The sequence below is a fragment of the Phocoena phocoena genome, chromosome 3 (assembly GCF_963924675.1).
Source record: "Phocoena phocoena chromosome 3, mPhoPho1.1, whole genome shotgun sequence".
Taxonomy (NCBI): Eukaryota; Metazoa; Chordata; class Mammalia; order Artiodactyla; family Phocoenidae; genus Phocoena; species Phocoena phocoena.
Genome location: NC_089221.1, coordinates 171,314,476 through 171,333,849, shown reverse-complemented (window position 1 = coordinate 171,333,849; position 19,374 = coordinate 171,314,476). Strand labels below are relative to the sequence as shown.

Genomic DNA, 19,374 nt, shown 5'->3' with positions numbered 1-19,374 from the left:
CCGGCGGGCCCCCTCCCGGACCCCTGCGAACTGACCAGGGGCGTGGGAAGCCAGCAGCCTCCCCTGGCTGGGCCTCCTCCTTGCGGGGCCTCACTTCCTGCTGTGAAAAGGGGTCGCTGCGGAGCCTGCCTCAGAGAGCTGAGGGGACCCACCACCAGGCGGGCCTGGGGCATTGACGCACAGGAGGGGCTGCTGATGGGATTTTCAGAGCCCAGGGAACCAAGCAGGCGTCTCCAGACCTCAGTCCTTGGATTGACGCTGAGCCCCACCCAAGAAACAGGCCCTGCATCACCGGGGCTCTGGGGGGCTTGCAGGGCGTTGCTCAGCCCCTGGACATGGCCAGCGGCTGCAGGACCCAGGCTCCAGGCCCTGGAGTGCATGTTCCCGGAGAGGCCATCCGGGGACGTCTGTGGTCCCCCAGCTCGCCCCTGGTGCTGGCTGGGGTCAGCCTCCGCCCGGTGAGCACAGAGGATGCGTCACCGCCCGCCATCAGGTCTGGGAACATCCTTCCACAGCCACCGAGCACAAGAGCCCCCAGGGTGCGGCTGTGGCGCCCCATCGGGCCTCTGGGCCTCTGCGCGTCCCTCAAGGCTGCGCTCCTAGAGCCACTTCCCAGCCACCACAGGGCTGCTCTCCTTGTTGCCGAGTCTCAGACACGGGCAGTCAAGGGCCTGGCAGGTACGATCACTCACCCAGTCATAGACTGTCAACAGTGCCCCAGGCGGGCCCACCCCAGAAACAGATTGCTTTTAGCGTTTTCTTATGGAGACATTTCCAACCTCAAGTGGTCAGAAGCCTGAAGGGCCGCTGCCAGCTCCTCAGACAGCCTCGCCCAAACACGCTATTTCATCTGGAAACATTTCTGTTTCAGGCTGTTTCTGTAAAACGATTTTTTTAGGTGGGGGGGTGGGGGGGAATCTTGTTTATTTTCATTTAATTGGTCTACTTGTGAGATTGCATGTTTCTTTTCAATAAACATTTTATTTTGGAATAAGTTTAGGTTTTCAGAAATGCCGCAGAGATAGTCTAGTGTTCCCGCACCCCACACTCAGCTGTCCCCATTGTTAACGCCTTACGTAACCACAGCACATCTGTCACGACTAAGGCACTAAACGGCCAAGAAGACCTTTTGAAAACAACTACCACACCTAAAAATAGTCAATGACAGTTCCTTAGGGAGCCCCTCATAGTCTGAGGGCTTCCTCCCGCTTTGTCCCCCACCCCCGGCCTCAGCTCCCAGAAGGAGGGTGTACTTCTGAACGCTCCAGGAGGTGCGCAGCTGCTCACCTAGGCCAGGGGACGATGCTCATTGGTGTCTGGGGACATCTGTGCTGGTCATGATCTGGGGGGCTCCTGACATCGTGGCGTGGGGGCCAGGGATGCTGTTCCACAGCTCACAGGGCCCACGATGGCCCCCCACAGACAGCAATCTGCCCCTATGTCCCCAGCGCTGAGGCTGACACTCCCCAGGCCACTGGTCATCTACCAACCCCGACTTAACAATGTCCCAGGAGCCTCTGGCTCAGCTCTGGCCTCCACTGCCCTGCCCCACCCCACACATGCTCGTACATCAGTAAACATGTTCTAGACAGCAGGGCTTGGGGACTCAGCAGGGAAGTGCATCTGGTCATGGGACGCCCAATCCCCACTGCAGACCCTGTCCCACCCAGCCAGCCTGGTCCAGAATGAAGACTACCCTTGAGAGCAGCACACAGACCATATCCATCCCCTTTGGAACCCTCCACAGGCATTAGTAATCAATTGCTGATTGCCAGAGCAATCTTAGAATCTTCTGGGCAGCCGCTACCAGTTAATCCCTGGCCTGCTCCACTGTCATCGAGTGTGGGACAGGCCCCGGGAGCAGGGAGCAGGGTTGAGTCGGGGGCAGAGCCGGGAGGCACTTTGGCGCCTAGCAGGGTGCTTGGTCACCAGATGGGTCGGGCCTTGTTCTGTTCTCAGAGCACAGGTTCTGTGTGGCTGAAATAGGCTGGCCTTTAGCCTGTGTTTTGTGGACCTCACGCCAGCCCTACATGACAGCGCTTGTGTCCATTTGGGGAAACAGGCTCACAGAGGCACATGTTTTCAAGCCTAGAAAGCAGCAGTCAGGGTTAGAACCCGGGTTTCTCCAACCTCCCATTCGCAGACCGTTTCCCCACCTGCCTCCTAAGGAGTCCTCCCAGCCCCAGCGTCCTGGTTCCTCCTCACGCCCCTCCTGCAATCCAGGCAGGGAGTCTACCCAAGGGAGGTGGCGGCTCTGAGCAGGCAGAACAAGGTGGCTGTGACCCCGACTCGCTGGGCACGTGTTTAGCCAGGAGCCCCCCGTCTGGAGGGAGGAGAGCTGGGCTCAGTCGCCCTCCAGGCAAGGAGTCAGGGTAGGGCAGGGGAGGCACTGAGTCTGGGGGGCCCCAGAAGGGCCACTGAAGGCTCCCTGGAGGAGGGGAGGGATGCAGGTTCTGGGCCTGGGAGGACGGGGCTGCCGGGCAGAGAAGGAGGGTGGGGCCTGCCTTTCAGAGGAAAAGGCAACAGGTGCGCCCAGGGCAGGGCCGAATGCAAGTCCAGCTGCTGGACTCTTTCCCAGGGCACTGGGGAGCCATAGAGGGTGAGTAAGCTGGGCAGGGCACAAGTTGAGTGTCAGGGAGACGCCTCAGGCAGACTGGAGGCACATCACCCCACCCAGCTGCCCCATGACACAGCCCTGGCCCAGCATCCACCCAGTGTCCCTCAGATTGTCCCCAACCCCCACCCCAGCCTCTTCCTGCCCTGGGCTGTGAGTGAAGCTAAGAATAGATGCTCTCTGCCTGGCTCCCACCGGAAACCACAGCCATGGCACGTCCCACCATCTGGAGCCCCCAGGCCATCTCAACCCCTCCCACGACTCCCGTGTGCCCTTTGAGCAGGGTGGGGGGTGGGAAACGGAGGCCAGGAGACCACTAGCCACCAGCCCAGGAGGTGGGGGAAACCCAGTACTCATATTCAGATCCCACCCACACGTGGCCTTTGACACGTCCTATCTGCCTTCCAGGCCTCAGTTTCCCATCTATAAAATGAGCATTTTTACCACCACCACCCCCCCCCCCCCGCCTTGCAGAGTCGTGGTGAGACCTAGGCTAATTGCAAGTCGAGTGCGCTTCTCTGACCCCTGCCCTGGCTACTTCCCAGAAGGAGCACTGTCCTTCTTATCTCAGGCCAGAGGAAGTGAGACCGGAACAGTCCCCTTTCATCTCACCCACCACTCCATCTGAAGTCCCAGCCCCACATCCTCTTCCCACCAAGTCTGCCTTCCTTACAGTTCCCCGAAGCCTCATGTTCTCTCTTGCCTCCAAAGTTTTGCACGTGTAATTTCTGCCACGTCTCTTGGACCTGTGGAACTCCTACACATTCCACAAAGCCCCAGTTCTCAGTCCCTTCTCCCTTACCCCCACCCCAGGATGCCTTCCTGGCTCACCTCCTGGGCTCCTACCTAAGCCCTGTCACTTCCTTGGGCCCAGCCCTGAGTGCAGGAGAATGGGACTGTCTGTACCAGCTTTCTCTCTCTCCAGCCTGGGGGATCTTTGAGGGCAGGTCAGGTTTAGTCTACCTGTTCTACCACATGGGCTGCCACACAGAGTTGCCCTTAAGGAGGGGGTGGGGGAGGCAAGACTGCCTGGAACAACTAGGCTTTACAGAGGGGAGGGCCTCGAAGCCAGGGCTCTGCCAGATGCATAGGAGTTGGGGAGATTCCTTGTCAAGGAAGAGAAGTTACGGTTAAGTGGGATGGAACAGAGGAGGTGCCATCTGGAGGGATGCAGAGGCCGGAAGGATAGTGGGTAGACCCAATGGAGGGGAGAGCAGGGCCAGGGCAGGAGTCCATCTTTCTCACTCAGAGCCTGTACTCTGTGCCCCTCCCAGGCTCCTGAGGACTGGGTGGGGTGAGGTCAAGGCCAAGCCAGACAGCCCCAGCTCACTCCAGGCCTTAACTGAGGGCCAGGGAGGCCCAAGGCCACCCCTCCATGCCCAAGCCCTGCCCTCCACACATCTTCGAAGGCCAGCCCCAGGCCCGTGGACCCCCTTCACCCACCTGAGGCCCAAGGACTGTGGGCAGGAAGGACCTTTAAGGAGCTTCTCACTTTCCTGCATCACGGTCCAGCCTCCATGCCTTTGCTCTAGCCGTACCCAGGTGGTCACCCTCTGCTTTCATGGCTTTGGGCTGATCAGACCCTGGCCCACAGCCCTGAGTGAGTCTGGGGGCTTCCAAGGAAGCCGATCCTTCCTGGGGAGACATTCCCCAGCCCTGCTTCCAGCCCGCTGCTCATCCTCAATCACTCCTGCAGTGCCGGGCTCTGGGCATCCTTCCCCACCCTGCACTGCGGGGGCTGAGGGAAAGCACACCTCCCCACCCGGACTGCAGGCGGCTCTGCAGGGGGCTTTGCCTCCTCTGGCCCCAATGCCAGCCTGTGTCCTCACAGGACCCTAGAATGCCACCACCCACAGCCCTCCCAGATCACCTGCTCGAAAAGCCTGTCTCAGCAGGCTGCCCACGAAGCTCCTGGGTGGAGAGTGTGCTCGCCTCTCCCCTCTAAACGTCCCTGCACCTCTACCCCCAGCCCGGGCAGGGGCCTCAGACAGACCCTACACTTATGAGGCACCTACTGTGTGCCAGGCCCCACCCCACCGGGTTCACCAGCTCTGAGCCCTGGGTCCCTGGGTCGGGGTCTGGCGCCCTGGGGAGCGGGGCCCGCCGGGCCCGCCCCCGCCCCCTCTCATCCTCGGGTGCAGCCCGGACGGTGAATAACACTGGGTCTGGCGGCCGGAGCGCCGGAAGGGGACCTGGCTGGGGTGGGCGTGGGGGAGGGGAGCGGGCGGAGGCTCCCGAGGGGGCGCCGGCCACCGCCCCTGCCCCTACGGCCCTGGGGTCCCATGGGCGCCCCCTCCCCCAGGAGGCCTCGCGGTCTCCCCGCTGGGCTAGGGGGCGCCCACTGACCCTCATCAGCCCGGGCGGGAGGGGCGTGGCCAGCGCGGGACTGGAGGGGCTGATGGGAGACAGACCGAAAGACACAGAGATTGAGCCAGACACTAGCAGAGACCGGCGCCGGCCGCAGAACGGAGCCCCAGCCCCGGGCTATTTTTAGTCCCCGCCGAACCCCCTCCAGGCCGGGAGGGGACCTCGCCGCCCCTCCCGCGGCCCGGGACCCCGCCCCGTCCCACCCTCTGTGTCCCGCCGCGACGTGGCAGTGCCGGGGTCTTCGGCGTGGTTCTTCCGATGTGACTCAGTTTCCTCAGGGGCCCCGGAAGCCGCCCTGCTTCCGCTTCCGCACGCCCCCCTCCAGCCCGGTCCGCCGGGACACGACTGCGCGGCTGGCTACCCCTGCACGCCCCATCGACCATCGCCTGCTGAGGACAATTGGCCATCAGGTTAGGGGCGGGGCATGAGAGTGGGCAGGTGTGCCTTGGGTGTATCCTGCGGTGACCCGCCCTGCTGTGGGTGTTTCACCGTGGGCGGTGACAATTGCCAGGTGCTGGGTGTTCCGGGGCATTGGGGAGCTTGGATCCCGTGCCTGGAGTGCTACCGGCCCTGGGCACCTGCGTGTGCCTCTGTGGCCAGTGTGGCGGAGGATGTGCTTTGTGTGTGGGTTTCCCTGGGTCTGTGCCCGGCCATTCCGTGTCCTGTGGTGCCACTACAGCTGGGGAGGGAGCCAGGGTGCTGGCTGTGGCTGTGAGTGTGAGCACACGTCCGGTTGTTTGTGTGTCTGTGTGCACACTTGGAGTTGTGCCCATCATTAACCACTGGCTGCCTGGCTTGGGTCCTGTCCCTTCATCACCCATCCGTCCCCCGCTGGTGCTTGGACAGATAAGGAAACTGAGGCTCACAGGGAGGGACCGTGTGAGTGCGGGCCAAGGCTAAGCTCCAACCCTGGCAGGCAGATTGTGATGCCTCTGGGGTGGGGGCCTGGCTGCTGTCACGAACAGGAAAAGTTCCCGGAAAATTGAGTCTTGTGGTGGGGGAAGGCAGGGGTGGGCCTGGGGACTGACAGTGGCCCTGCATGTATGCGTTTGTGTCTGTGTGGGCGTCTGTGGCTGCACAAGGGCGTGGAGGGGGTCCACACCCTCAGGCGTGCAGGTCTGCATCGGGTAAGGGCAGGAACTGATGCAGAGATTGGCCTGGTCCCTGCACTTTCATGCCAGAGGACATCGTCGTTGGTCACCTGGGCAGCATTAAAGGACTTAGGAAACGTGGAAGTGGGCCAAGGTCACACAGAGCATCAGGGCTCCCACCTGGCTGCCCCATGCACACAGCCAGGAGATGAGCTGTGAGCACAGCCAGGAAGCAGGAAGGGTGCACCAGGCGGGGTGGGGATGGGGGTGCACAATGGAGGCAAAGTCTCGGTGGCAGGAGCAGGTCAGGCCTGGGAAGACCAGCCAGAATGCCAGCAGGCGAGTCGGTGTCCTTGTTATCCCCATTTCACAGAGGCGGAAACTGAGACTCAGCAAGGTCGAGCCCCCAGATGGGCAGTGGCAGATTGCGGGCTCCAGTCCGAGTTTGTCTGAGGTCACCGTCACCCTTGGGGGAGCCTGGGTGGGTCCACGGCGTGAGGACAGGCAGCCCGGGCAGGCCAGGTGGTGGCGTGTCAAGAGGAAGAGAGACTTGTTGAAAGACGGATGGATCACAGGAGCGGGAGGAGAAGAGTGGGGCAGAGGTGATGACGGACCATCAGGCAGAGGAGGGGCCTGGCCCTTGGGAACCAAAGACCACATTCCATCGGAGCCACCATGGTGGGCGGAGGGAGGACCAGCCTGGTGCCCCGAGCCCAACCCAGCGCACAGGCCTCTGGGACAGCGGTGGATAGATCCCTCCCGGCCTCACCGAGGGAGGCTGAGGGAGCACTGAAAGTCCATCCTCCAGAGAGGAGCCAGGACCCGAGAGATATTTCTGGAACCCAGGACCCAACCAAATTCCCATCAAAGTTCTGGAACCTCAGCCCCTTGAAATTCTAGATTCTTGGGGCCTTCATCTTCCAGAACTGGGAACTCGTTAGAATTCCAGAACCCTCCTGGACCTTCAAAGTCCAAACCTCCCCACTCTCGGGCCATGGAATCCTGGGTTTGTCCAGCAAATCTGGGGTCCATGTTTCTCTTGAGGCACAGAGAGGGAGAGCAGTTCCCCCAAGGCTCACAGCGTGGTGCTTATGGCCCTCGGGCTGGGAAGAGCACGGTCCCCTGCAGGGTGGGGGCCCTGCCAGCCCTCCCGGCCAATGTGGGAGGGGAAGGGAGGCCTCGCCAGGTGCCCCTCTGGCCCGCTTGCCTGGGGAACTTGAGCTGGCCGTTCTCACCTGAACCCCTCGGGGGGACTGGAAACCGCCGGCTGGGGCCAGAGGGAGTGGTGCCAGTTTCCAGCCTCCCCCAGGCCAAAGGCCCTGGGCCACAGGCTTGTTCCCAGACATGGGAGACGAGGCAGACACGGGGGGTGTGTCCCCGGGTGCATAAGCTCCCGCGCAAGGGTGGGGAACCAGGGGACCATGAGACCCGGGAGGAGCTGGCGGTCACTCAGGGCTGAGGCAGGGGCAGTGACCGCAGGCACAGCCCTGAGTCCCCAGGAATGTTTAGAAACAGCGCATTGCTAGCTCTCAAGGGAGGGAGGGAGCAAGCACCCCGCCCCAGGGGGAATCCAAGTGCAGGCCAAATCTGAGATGGCAAAGAGCACACCCCTGCCGGGGAGTGGAGGGCTCAGATGGCCGAGCACAGTGGAAAGCCCCCACCCCTCTGGGGTTCAGGTTTCCGTCTCCAGGCCCCGCCCCCATCGAAGTGGCAGTGGCCTTGGCTCTCAGCCTGGGAGGGAAGCTCTGTGGAGCTGGCCAGCAGGAGCTGGATAATTTATGAGGCTCAGTAAGGAGTTGCTGAGCTGAATTAATGAGATGGGGAGTGAGGGGGTAGCGGAGCACGCTCACGGCTGAGGCCAGGTCACAGGCATGGGCTCAGGGCTAGCACGAACGGAGCGCCTACGTGGGCTTAGCCCTGGGCACGGGCGAAGTCATTCTCGTCATCTGCCCCATTTTATAGGAAGGGAGACTGAGACTCAGAGCGGGGACTTGACTCCCCTCAGGGATTGTGGCAAAGTCAGTGTTCGAATCCAGTCTGACCAGCGTTTTAGAAAAATTCTATCCGTTTTGTTTGTTTGTTTGGTTGGCGTGTGAGCTGCACAGCTTGCAGGATCTTGGTTCCCTGACCAGGGACTGAACCCGTGCCCTCGGCACTGAAAGCTCGCAGTCTTAACCACTGGGCCGCCAGGGGATTCCCCGGAAAAATTCTATCTCTTTTTCATCAAGGAAAATTCCAATGATGGTGACCCTCCACACCCACCTCCCACCAGCCTCCACCTGACTCGCAGGCCTTTGACTCAGTTACACACATTTGTAGGTAATGAGGCCCGAGTTTAAATCTCAGATCCACCCCGGCTAGGCTGTGTGACTTTGGATTAGTTATTTAACCTCTCTGTGCCTCAGGTTCCCTGCCTTTGCAAAATGGAGATCATAAGAGGACCTTTCTGAGCTTTAACTGCCTGGGCCATCTGTGCCTCCCATGGTCCTGCCTCCCCACCTTTGCCCACTCTGATCCTGCCACCCAGTGCCCCCTCCCTGCCAGCACAAGGATGGCTCGTGGTGTGCGCCCAGGGTGGGGTGCCGGCCCCCTGGGTGACCTTACGCCCTCCCTGCTGTGTCCTTTTGGGGAATAGTTGCGGCATGCGGACTTCTTAGTTGCAGCATGCAGACTTCTTAGTTGTGGCATGTGGACTCTTAGTTGCGGCATGTAACTCTTTAGTTGCGTCATGCATGTGGGATCTAGTTCCCCGACCAGGGATTGAACCCAGGACCCCTGCATTGGGAGCGCGGAGTCTTACCCACTGGACTACCAGGGAAGCCCCTGGAAGCTGGCTTTTGAATGGTCTCATTTTAATTCTACTCGACGTCCCCATATCTGGCTGATTCGTCCACACCCGAGGCAGTCAGACCCATATGTCTCCAATTTTCTCCCCCAGCCCCACACAGGGTAGTTTACAGCCCATTACCCTCCTCCTATTGTTCATAGCCTGTCCCTAGGGATCCTGTTGCTCCAAATGACCTGAGTTTTGCTCCCAGATGGAACTGGATTTCTGGGTTTATTTCTTATTAAACAAAAACGGGGGAAAAAAAGAATCTACACAATTCCAACATGTGAGGAAGGCTCTCCCTAAAACACCAATGGGGCCGGGTTTCTCCCACAATTTCACAAGAAATTGTAACCCACAAGGCTGACCTTGGAGCCCACTCGAGAACCAGCGATCTCTGGCCACCAGCCAGCTGCCCTCCCCGCACTGGGTGTGTCCTGTTTTACAATAGCTGAAATCTGTTCTGGATTCTGCAGTCCACCAAGGGCTCAGATGGATGACCAGCAGGGAAATGGAAGTTTAGAGAGAAGAAATCATTTGCCTGGGGTCACACAGTGGGTACCAGGGCTGGAGTTCAAACTGGGGCTTCTCAGCCCTTCTCTGAGACCTGGCAAATACTAACTGGTGTCTTTCAGGGTTCCCAGAGGAGACAGAACTGATCCTCACCCTTGAGGGTCACTGAGCCTGGGCAGGACAGGGCTGGAGCTAGTCATAGTAGTAATAGTAATACTTACTGAGTAGGGAGTGAGATAGGTCAGGAAAGGCTTCCTATAGGAGGGGATATTTGAGCTGGGGCATTGAAGGTTGTGTAGGAGTTCACCAGGGCTGCTCAGACTAAAATGCAGAATGAATCACCAGCAAATCTTCTCTTCCGCCACCACCCTCCCCAGGTGTGCCTGAGCCAGTGCCAGTCCACCCCACCTGCAGCCTTGGCCTGATGGGGTGGTGACCCTCCCCACTCCGCTCTGGCGCCATGTGGCCCAATGGCAGTTCTCTGGGGCCCTGTTTGCGGCCAACAAACATCACACTGGAGGAACGGCGCCTGATCGCCTCCCCCTGGTTTGCGGCCTCCTTCTGCCTGGTGGGCCTGGCCTCCAACCTGCTGGCGTTGAGCGTGCTGGTGAGTGCGCGGCAGGGCAGCTCCCATGCGCGATCCTCCTTCCTGACCTTCCTCTGTGGCCTGGTCATCACTGACTTCATGGGGCTGCTGGTCACTGGCATCATCGTGGTGTCCCAGCACGCCGCCCTCTTTGACTGGCAGGCCGTGGACCCCGGTTGCAGCCTCTGCCACTTCATGGGCGTCATCATGGTCTTTTTTGGCCTGTGCCCGCTGCTGCTGGGGGCCGCCATGGCCTCGGAGCGCTACCTGGGCATCACCCGGCCCTTCTCACGGCCCGCAGCCTCCTCGCAGCGCCGGGCTTGGACCATGGTGGGGCTGGTGTGGGCCACCGCGCTGGCTCTGGGCCTGCTGCCCCTGCTGGGTGTAGGTCGCTACACCGTGCAGTACCCGGGCTCCTGGTGCTTCCTCACACTCGGTGCCGAGCCAGGGGATGTGGTCTTCGGTTTGCTCTTCACCCTCCTTGGCAGCCTCTCAGTGGGGCTGTCCTTCCTGCTCAACACGATCAGCGTGGCCACCCTGTGCCACGTCTACCACGGGCAGGAGGCCGCCCAGCAGCGCCCACGGGACTGCGAGGTCGAGATGATGGCTCAGCTCACGGGCATCATGGTGGTGGCCAGCATCTGCTGGATGCCGCTGCTGGTGAGTGGCGGGGGCAGGGGCTGCCAGGGTCTCCCACCCACCCTTGGTGACTGGACCTCGGTTCCTCCCGAATGAATTCATAACCCTCAGGTTCTCGTCCGCCCAAGAAAATGTGGGCATGACCCCAGTGTTCAAGGGTCCTTCCTTGAGGAACCCATGAGCAAGACACAGATAATCCCAAACTGGGGGCAGGACTGGGGCAGAGGCAGTGTCCTGGGACTGAGATGCCCAGGGAAGGGCTCCCAGGCTCTCCCTGGGATATCAGGGAAGGCTTTCTGGAAGAGGGGCATTGGAGCTGGGGTTTTAAAGGATGAAGAGGAGTTTACCTGCCAGAGAAAAGCAGGGAGGACATTCCAGGTACAATTACTGAATCATTTCTACTTTGTGCCTAGTTCTGGGCTGGACCCTAGCCTTGCACAGATCTTCCCTGAGTCAGGGGAGCTTGCTGAAGTCCTTCCACTGATTGATGTAATTGGCCGCTTGGAGTGGTTATTTTTCCATTTCTGACTGGATGGCGACAAGTCTGGAGACTGGAATCAGATACTTGGTTTCCAGCCCACATCCAACAAGGACTTATCATGTGACTCTGGCTACAGGTCAATCTCCAGCCTCAATCTCCTCCAGCCTCAATCTCCCCCTATTATGGTGCCAGCCTCTCAGAGTGACTGTCAGGATGATGACATGAACTCATTTGTTCATTGGTTCCTTCAACAAACATTTACTGAGCTATGAGTGTGTTGCTGGCTCTGGTCTAGGCACTGCACAGGGAACAAAACTGACAAAACCGCCTGACTTCCTGGAACTCTTAGGTCGTGGGGAAGACAGAAAATAAACATAGTATATAAATAAGTGAAGTGGTAGATATTAGGAAGTGATAAGGGCTAAAACAAAAGCTAAACCTGTGGGATAGGAAGATTGCAAATTTGGTTTGTTTTGTTTTGCTAAGAATGTTTTTACGTGTGTCAACGGTGGGAGAAAAAAAAGAAAGGAACATAATTTTTTTTGTGATACGTGAAGCTGCAGGCACTGATGGGTCCCAGGGGAGTGGCAGTTACAGGTCGATGCTTCCGGCTGAGAAATGTGCTTCTGTTCTGTACCTGGGGTGTCCCTCCCAGGCCTGGTCTCATAGAGCTGAGGCCATTTCTTTTTGTATTTTATTTTATTTATTTTATACAGCAGGTTCTTATTAGTTATCTGTTTTATACATATTAGTGTATATATGTCAATCCCAATCTCCCAATTCATCCCACCACCACCGCCCCACCCCGCCACTACCCTCTTGGTGTCCATACGTTTATTCTCTACATCTGTGTCGAGCTGAGGCCATTTCTATATTCACTTGTAATTATTATCATTTATCGAGCAGCATCTAGACGGTGCCTGTGAGCACCTGAGTCAGGTCCCCCCTCTGCCCACAGCCCTCCAGGGCTCCCACCTCCCTCAGGGTAAAAGCCCAAGTCCTCCCTGCCACCCACAAGGCCCTGCACGACCTGCCCTGTCCCCTCCCTGCCCTCCCCTCCTCCCTCTCTCCCCCTCGCTCACTCTGCTCCAGACACATGGACCTCCTGGCTGTTCCTCCAACATGCCAGGCTCGGTCCTGCCCCAGGACCTTTGCACTGGGCTGTACCCTCTGCCTGGAATGCTTTCCCCCACCCCAGATCTCCACATGGATCACTCCCTCACTCCTCCATGTCTTCCCTCAAATGTCACCTTCACCAAGAGGTCCCTGACAAGGATCTGTCTCAGCTTCTTCTTTCTCCCTGCCCTCCAGCCTTGACTCTCTTGAAATACCCAGGATGAGCCCTGCCCTGTTCTGAACCATTGGAACTGAGGCTTTGTAGGATAAATAGAAGTTGAACTGTTAGGTAAAAACCAGGAAGGCATCCTAGGTAGAATCATTGAATCATTAAACGATTCCTGGTCCCCTTGGACAGCAAAGTTTTTCCTAAAAGGCCATATAGTAAGCCCTTTAAACACAGTCTCTGTGACAACGACGCAGCTCTGCTGCTGTGGCATGAAAGCTACATGGAAACAAACGGGCGTGGCTGTGCACCAATAGGACTTCATTTACGGACTCTGAAATTTGAATTTCGTGTCATTGTCACGTCGCAAAATATGCTTTCTAGGCCACTACCCTGGTGGCCCAGTGGTTAAGACTCCGTGCTTCCACTGCAGGGGGTGTGGGTTCGATTCCTAGTCGAGCATGCTGCGTGACATGGCCAAAAAATAAAAAATAAAAATAAAAAATTTTTTAAATTAAAAAACCCCCAAAATATGCTTTCTAATTTTTTTCTCTCACCATTGACACATGTAAAAACATTCTTAGCAAAACAACAAAACAAACCAAAAAGGCAAAAACAAAGCAAAACAAAAACAGGTGGCAGGCCAGATTTGGCCCATGAGGTAACTCCCGCTCTAAAACCTCCCGTAGCTCCCTATTGTCCCAGAAGAAAGGCCCACAGACACTTCCTTCAAACTCACCTGGGAAACTCCTATTCGCCATCTGGTTACCTCTCCCAAGCCCGGTCAGGCTCCTACTCTGGGCTCCAACAGTGCCTCCATCACTGCTAGGTCACCCCCACTCCCACCGCCAAGTTGCAACCACCTGGTCACGTGTCCTAATGGGGCTGTGAGCCTGTGAACCTGTGCAAGTGGGACCTGGGTCTGTCTTGGCCACTGCAGTGTCCCCAGAATTGCCCAGCACACTCTAGGTGCTCAGGAAACAATTTTAAAATAATAATTTGGGGGGAATTTCCTAGCGGTCCAGTGGTTAGGACTCTGCATTTACACTGCTGAGGGCACAGGTTCAATCCCTGGTCAGGGAACTAAGATTCCGCAAGCTGTATGGTGCAGCCAAAAAAAAAAAGAAAAAATTTATTTTAATATAATACATGCAATACAATATGAATATAATTATATTAAATATAGTCCCAATTTGATTATAATTATGAAATATAATAATTATAATTAATTAGATTAGATTAGAATTAATAATTATATCAATCATTATATAATTTTTAAATACTGTATAACATATAGCTATAATTACTTATTATTTAATATTTAACAATTATATCAATCATTATATAATATATAGTTATATATTATACAACTGTTAAATACTATATAACATATAACTATAGTTATATATTATTCATTCATACTTAATAATATATCAATCATATAATATATATTATATAATTGTTAAATACTATATAACATATAGCTATAATTACATGTTATTAATTAATAATAATTATGTCAGTCATTATGTAATGTATAGTCACATCCTTATAATTATGTTATATATTATATAATTACATATATAACTTTAAATACTATAGAATATATATAACATAACTATATATAATAGTTATAATTAACAATATATTAATTATTAGGTAACTATATTCTATGATAATCTGTAAACACCTTATTACATTATATATTGTATAATATTAAATATAACATCCAATATTTAATAAAATATATTAAAGTGATTTAATATAAGAATTTAACAAACATTATTTAACATAAAATTTTATAAACTATAAACTTTAATATAATATAAACTGACAAAATAAACAACATAAAATTTAATTATTTAATATACAATTTTATACCATAATTTGATATTATATTATAAAATTTGTATAAAATATAAATGTTTGATAGAATAATAAAACTGGCAGTCACAGTGATTCCACCTGCTCGCACCCGCAAGTCCTCTTGTCCACCACGTTTAATTGTGCCCAGGAGAGGAGCAGGAAAAGTGTGCTATTTTTTGGCCACATCAGCTGAAGCTCAGAGAGGTCAGGCAGCTCTCCCGGGGTCACACAGCACCTCGGGGACAAAATCAGCACGGGATCTCGGTGGATGGCAGGTGGCCCGGGCAGGTACTGGTGGAGGGCAGGGCTGGTGGCCGGCCTGGCCCCCGGCTGACCGCTCTGGCCACACGCACACACACCCCTCCCCCCGCAGGTCTTTATCGCCCAGACGGTGCTGCGGAGCCCGCCTGCCATGAGCCCGACTGGGCAGCTGTCCCGAGCCACCGAGAAGCAGCTGCTTATCTACCTGCGCGTGGCCACCTGGAACCAGATCCTCGACCCCTGGGTGTACATCCTGTTTCGCCGGGCGGTGATCCGGCGCCTCCACCCTCGCCTCAGTACCCGGCCCAGGTCGCTCTCCCTGCAACCCCAGCTCACCCGCAGGTCCACGATGCAGTAGGGCCAGGGCTGGACGTCGGGGGCAGCTCTGGAAGGACAGAGCACCCTGCCAGCATGTCCCCCATCTAAACTTTGTCCTCCCTGTCAGTCGCATCTGCCTGTTCGGAAGTCCAGGAGCCAGGAGTGCAGGATGGACAGTTTGAGTGGCAGGATTGTGTGCTGTCTTCCGTCATCCCTGGGGACCCTCCAACTCTTCCCTGACTCCCCTTTCCAAAGCCCCTCCCCTCTCTCCGCCCCCTCCCCACTCAGAGACCCCTCCCAATCCCAGGAAGGGTGTGGGCAATGCTGGGATGGTATCTGGAGGAAAGCAGACGTGTAAGCCTCCCCTTGCAGAAATCCTCCAGAAATGGGGGACTCTGACACCCTCTGACCCCTGAATATGACCTACTTACTGGGGTACAGTTGATTCCCTTTGACAGCCCAATTTGAGAAGGCTCTGTCTAGAAAAGGTTGAATGAGAACGGCCAAGAGACTCCCTCTCTTGCCAAAATATAATCTCTTTTGGCTCTGAAATTGTCAATTATTGAAGTTTCTTGTATCAATATTCCTATCCAACCGTGTGGCAGCCGAGCAGGACTGGGGGGCTGCGGAAGCCCCAAGAGGTTGGGCTGGCTTCCAGCTCCTCTCCCCACTTCCTTTATTGAGTCTTCCCTAAGCACTTTACAGCTTGGATCTCCTGGAAGCCTCCCTACAGCCCCTAGGAGAGGGTTCTGGGATTAAACCCATTTTGCAGGTGAGGAAAAGAGAGGGCAAGACACACAGGGACCATGGCGTACACGCCTGCTTCCTCCACGGCAGATGGGATGCACTCCCTCATAAGCTTGTGGTTTAGCCATCTATTCGCTCAGCCCTTCAGACTCCCCATGCCTTGAACAAGCAGCTCCTGGCCCATAGTAGGTGCTCAGTAAAGGCAGACAGAATGGCCGAACGACTGAGTTTGTCTAGAGCGCCGTGTGTCTGCAGGTCCATGAGCACCTGCACACTTGGCACTTAACAATGCGCCTGGCACATCGTAGCCACATAAGAAGCATCTGGTGCTGTCATGTCAGCCCCCCAGACCCTCACACCTGCCCTTTCCTCTGCTCTCCCCCAAACACCCCCCAAAAATGACACACAGGGCTGCAGGGGTGGGAGGTGCCTTTATTCCCCATGAGCCCTCGAGGTACATGAGGGGGAAACCGCCTCCTGCCCCAACTCCCCCCCCCCACCCCCGCCTCACCCCGCCTCCCCTCCACAGACCTGGGATCTGCTTACAGCTCCCAGAGCCAGGCCCGGGTGAAACCAAAGCCCCTGTGTCCACCCTCCCTCACCGCCCCCACACCCCGCCTGTGGGCGAATGAGGTCACCTGCTGCTTCTGGGGGACCCAGGCTGGGAGGGGCAGGAGAGGGGATGGGGGCCACAAGTATGTCACCCCCAAGCTATAGCCCCCCATGGTAGGGGAGGGGCTCTGATGCTGGCGGAGCTGGCCCTGGCTCCCTGAGCTCGGGGGAGGGGGCAGGCCCCTGAGCTGAAGGTTCAGGGGGCTGGGAATGCAGGAGGGCCGCCCTGGTGGCAGAACTAGGGATGACAGATTTGGTGGGTGGGGTGGACTTCTGGGGTCTCAGCTGGGGCTTGGGGGGAAGGGCTGGTTTCTGCGGGACGGAGGGGGACCACGGCCGTGGGAACAGGGCAGAAGTGGATGGGCTTCGGCCTGGGCCAGTATCGGCCTGGGCTCCTTGAAGCCGATCATGGGACTGAGGGTGAGAGACCCTCCTAGGACCTGTAGGTGGGGCTCTGAGTGGTGGGCCTGGGTGTTGAGGTCGGGCTGGGGGAGTGGGATCAGCCTGGGTTCTGGGGTCAAGGCCAGGGGTTGGTGGGCGGAGCCCATTTCTAGAGCTGAGCTGTATTCTTGAGCTGGTCTGGCTTCTGGAGCTGGATTGGGTTTCAGAAACAGATTCGGTTCTGGAACTAAGGTGGATTCCAGAGCTGGGCTGGGTTCTTGAACTGGTCTGGGTTTCAGAGCTGTGGTGAGTCTCAGATCTGAACTGAGTTCTAGAGCTGAACTGGGTTCTGGAGCTGAGCTGGGCTCCAGAGCTGGGCTGGGTCTCAGAGTTGAGCTGGGTTCCAGAACTGGTCTGCGTTCCGGAGCTGGTTTCGGTTCCAGAAATGAGGTGGACTCCAGAGAGGGGCTGCATTATTGCACTGGGCTGGGTCTCAGAGATGAGCTGGGTTCCAGAACTGGTCTGCGTTCCGGAGCTGGGTTGGGTTCCAGAACTGGGCTGTATTCTTGAACTGGTCTGGGTCCCAGAGCTGGGCTGGGCTGTAGAGATGAGCTGAGTTCCGGAGCTGGTCTGTCTCCCAAAGTCCGGCTCAATACCAGAGTTGCCTGGGGGTGTGGTCTGGAGTTGGTTTCTAGAGCTTGGCAGGGTTTCTGAGATGAGCTGGGTCCCAGAGGTGTTTTGAGTTCCCAGGCAGGGCTGGATCCTGGAGCTGGGCCTGCTCTCAGAGCTCGACAGAGCTGTGGAGCTTAAGTCTGTTGCTGCATTGGTCTGGGTCCCAGGCCCAGACTTTAGCTGGACTCTGGAACTCAAGTAGGTCTCGGCAATTGACTGTGTTTTAGAGCTGGATGGGATTTCAGAGCCAGCCTGTGCTCTAGAACTGAGCTGAGTTCTGGAGCTGGGTGGGGTGCCTGAGCTGGACTGAACTCTGGAAATTGGCCAAGCCTTGAAGTCTGTCTGGGTCCCGGAGCTGGATGACGTTCTAGAGCCGCTCTGTGTTCTGCAGTGAGGGCGGGTCTTGGCATCAAGTGGAGCTCTGGAGGCGGGCCTTGCCCCAGAGATGGATGGGGGTCCAGAGCTTGTCTGAATTCTGGAGACAGGCCTGCTTGTTGCACTAGTCTGGGGTATAGAGCTGGGCTCAGTCTCTGAGCTGGATTCATCATTGGAGCTGGGCTGGGCCCTAGTATGGGGGTGGGGTCTGGGCCTGGACTGCTCTGCAGCGTGCATCTGGGCTCCTGAGCTGGTCTGGGCGTGAGAATAGGGTTGCGTTTCGGAACTGTCTTTGAATCCTGAGCTGACATGGCTTCTGGAACTGGGCTGCTTCTTGAGTCTCACCTGGGTTCCAGAACTAACTGGCGTTTCTGAGCTAGACCAGGTGTCCAGGTACAACTGGGTCATGGAGCTGTCTTGCGTTCCAGAGTTGGGTCGAGTTTTAAGGCAGGGCTGGGTCATAAAGCTGGCCTGACTTTCAGAACTAGGATTGATTTCAGAGCCGGGGTGGCTCTTAAAACTTGTCTGGGTTCCCAAACTTGACTTTATATCAGAGCTCAGCTTAGCCTCAGAGCTGTCCTGGGTTCTAGAGGAGAGCTGGGTTCTGGAGCTGGGTTGCATCTCAGAACTGGCTTGGGTTCTAGTGATGAACTGGGCCTCAGAGCTGTCCTGGGTTCCAGAGCAGGGCTTGGTCTCAGAGCTGGGCTTGGTCTCAAAACTGGTATGGGTTCTAGAGGTGAAGATGGTCTCAAAGCTGGCCTTGGCTCTAGAGGGGAGCTTGGTCTCCAAGCTGAGCTGGGTTCTAGAGCAGGGCTGGGTCTCAGATCTGGGCTTGGTCTCTGAGCTGTCCTGGGTTCTAGAGGAGAACTGGGTTCTGGAGCTGGGTTGCATCTCAGAACTGGCTTGGGTTCTAGTGGTGAATTGGGCCTCAGAGCTGTCCTGGGTTCCAGAGCAGGGCTTGGTCTCAGAGCTGGGCTTGGTCTCAAAACTGGTATGCGTTCTAGAGGTGAACGTGGTCTCAGAGCTGGCCTTGGCTCTAGAGGAGAGCTTGGTCTCCGAGCTGAGCTGGGTTCTAGAGCAGGGCTGGGTCTCAGATCTGGGCTTGGTCTCTGAGCTGTCCTGGGTTCTAGAGGAGAGCTGGGTTCTGGAGCTGGGTTGCATCTCAGAACTGGCTTGGGTTCTAGTGATGAACTGGGCCTCAGAGCTATCCTGGGTTCCAGAGCAGGGCTTGGTCTCAGAGCTGGGCTTGGTCTCAAAACTGGTATGGGTTCTAGAGGTGAACGTGGTCTCAGAGCTGGCCTTGGCTCTAGAGGGGAGCTTGGTCTCCGAGCTGAGCTGGGTTCTAGGGGAGGGCTGGGTCTCAGATCTGGGCTTGGTCTCTGAGCCTGGCTGGGTTCTAGAGCAGGGCTGGGTCTCAGGGCTGCTCTTGGTCTCAAAACTAGTATGGGTTCTAGAGGTGAATTTGGTCTCAGATCTGGGCTTGGTCTCCGAGCTGAGCTGGGTTCTAGAGCATGGCCGAGTCTCAGGGCTGGGCTCAGTCTCAAAACTGGTGTGGGTTCTAGAGGTGATACCAGTCTCAGATCTGGGCTTGGACTCTGAGCTGGGCTGGGCTCTAGAGCAGGGCTGGGTCTCAGATCTGGGCTTCTGGACTCCAGAGCAGGGCTGGGCTTGGGGAACTGGCCGGGAGGGCTGGGACAGGGGGCTGGGCTCCGGGCTGGGGCTGCGCTCGGCCCCGGGGCAGA

General features: G+C 56.5%; 1 protein-coding gene across 1 annotated transcript; it reads left to right on the top strand.

The window, feature by feature from the left end:
* The first annotated feature begins 9,773 nt into the window (after window positions 1-9,773).
* TBXA2R (thromboxane A2 receptor) lies at window positions 9,774-15,383 on the top strand. Its single transcript, XM_065874832.1, has 2 exons — window positions 9,774-10,658; window positions 14,640-15,383. Exons 1-2 carry the CDS (start codon window positions 9,873-9,875, stop codon window positions 14,883-14,885), a joined length of 1,032 nt encoding a protein of 343 aa, XP_065730904.1. The 5' UTR covers window positions 9,774-9,872; the 3' UTR covers window positions 14,886-15,383.
* Window positions 15,384-19,374: the final 3,991 nt, after the last annotated feature.

Coding starts and splice junctions, on each gene's coding strand:
- TBXA2R (XM_065874832.1), top strand. CDS start 9,873: ATGTGGCCCAATGGCAGTTCTCTGGGGCCCTGTTTGCGGCCAACAAAC. Junction 10,659..14,639: donor TCTGCTGGATGCCGCTGCTG/GTGAGTGGCGGG, acceptor CTCCCCCCGCAG/GTCTTTATCGCCCAGACGGT.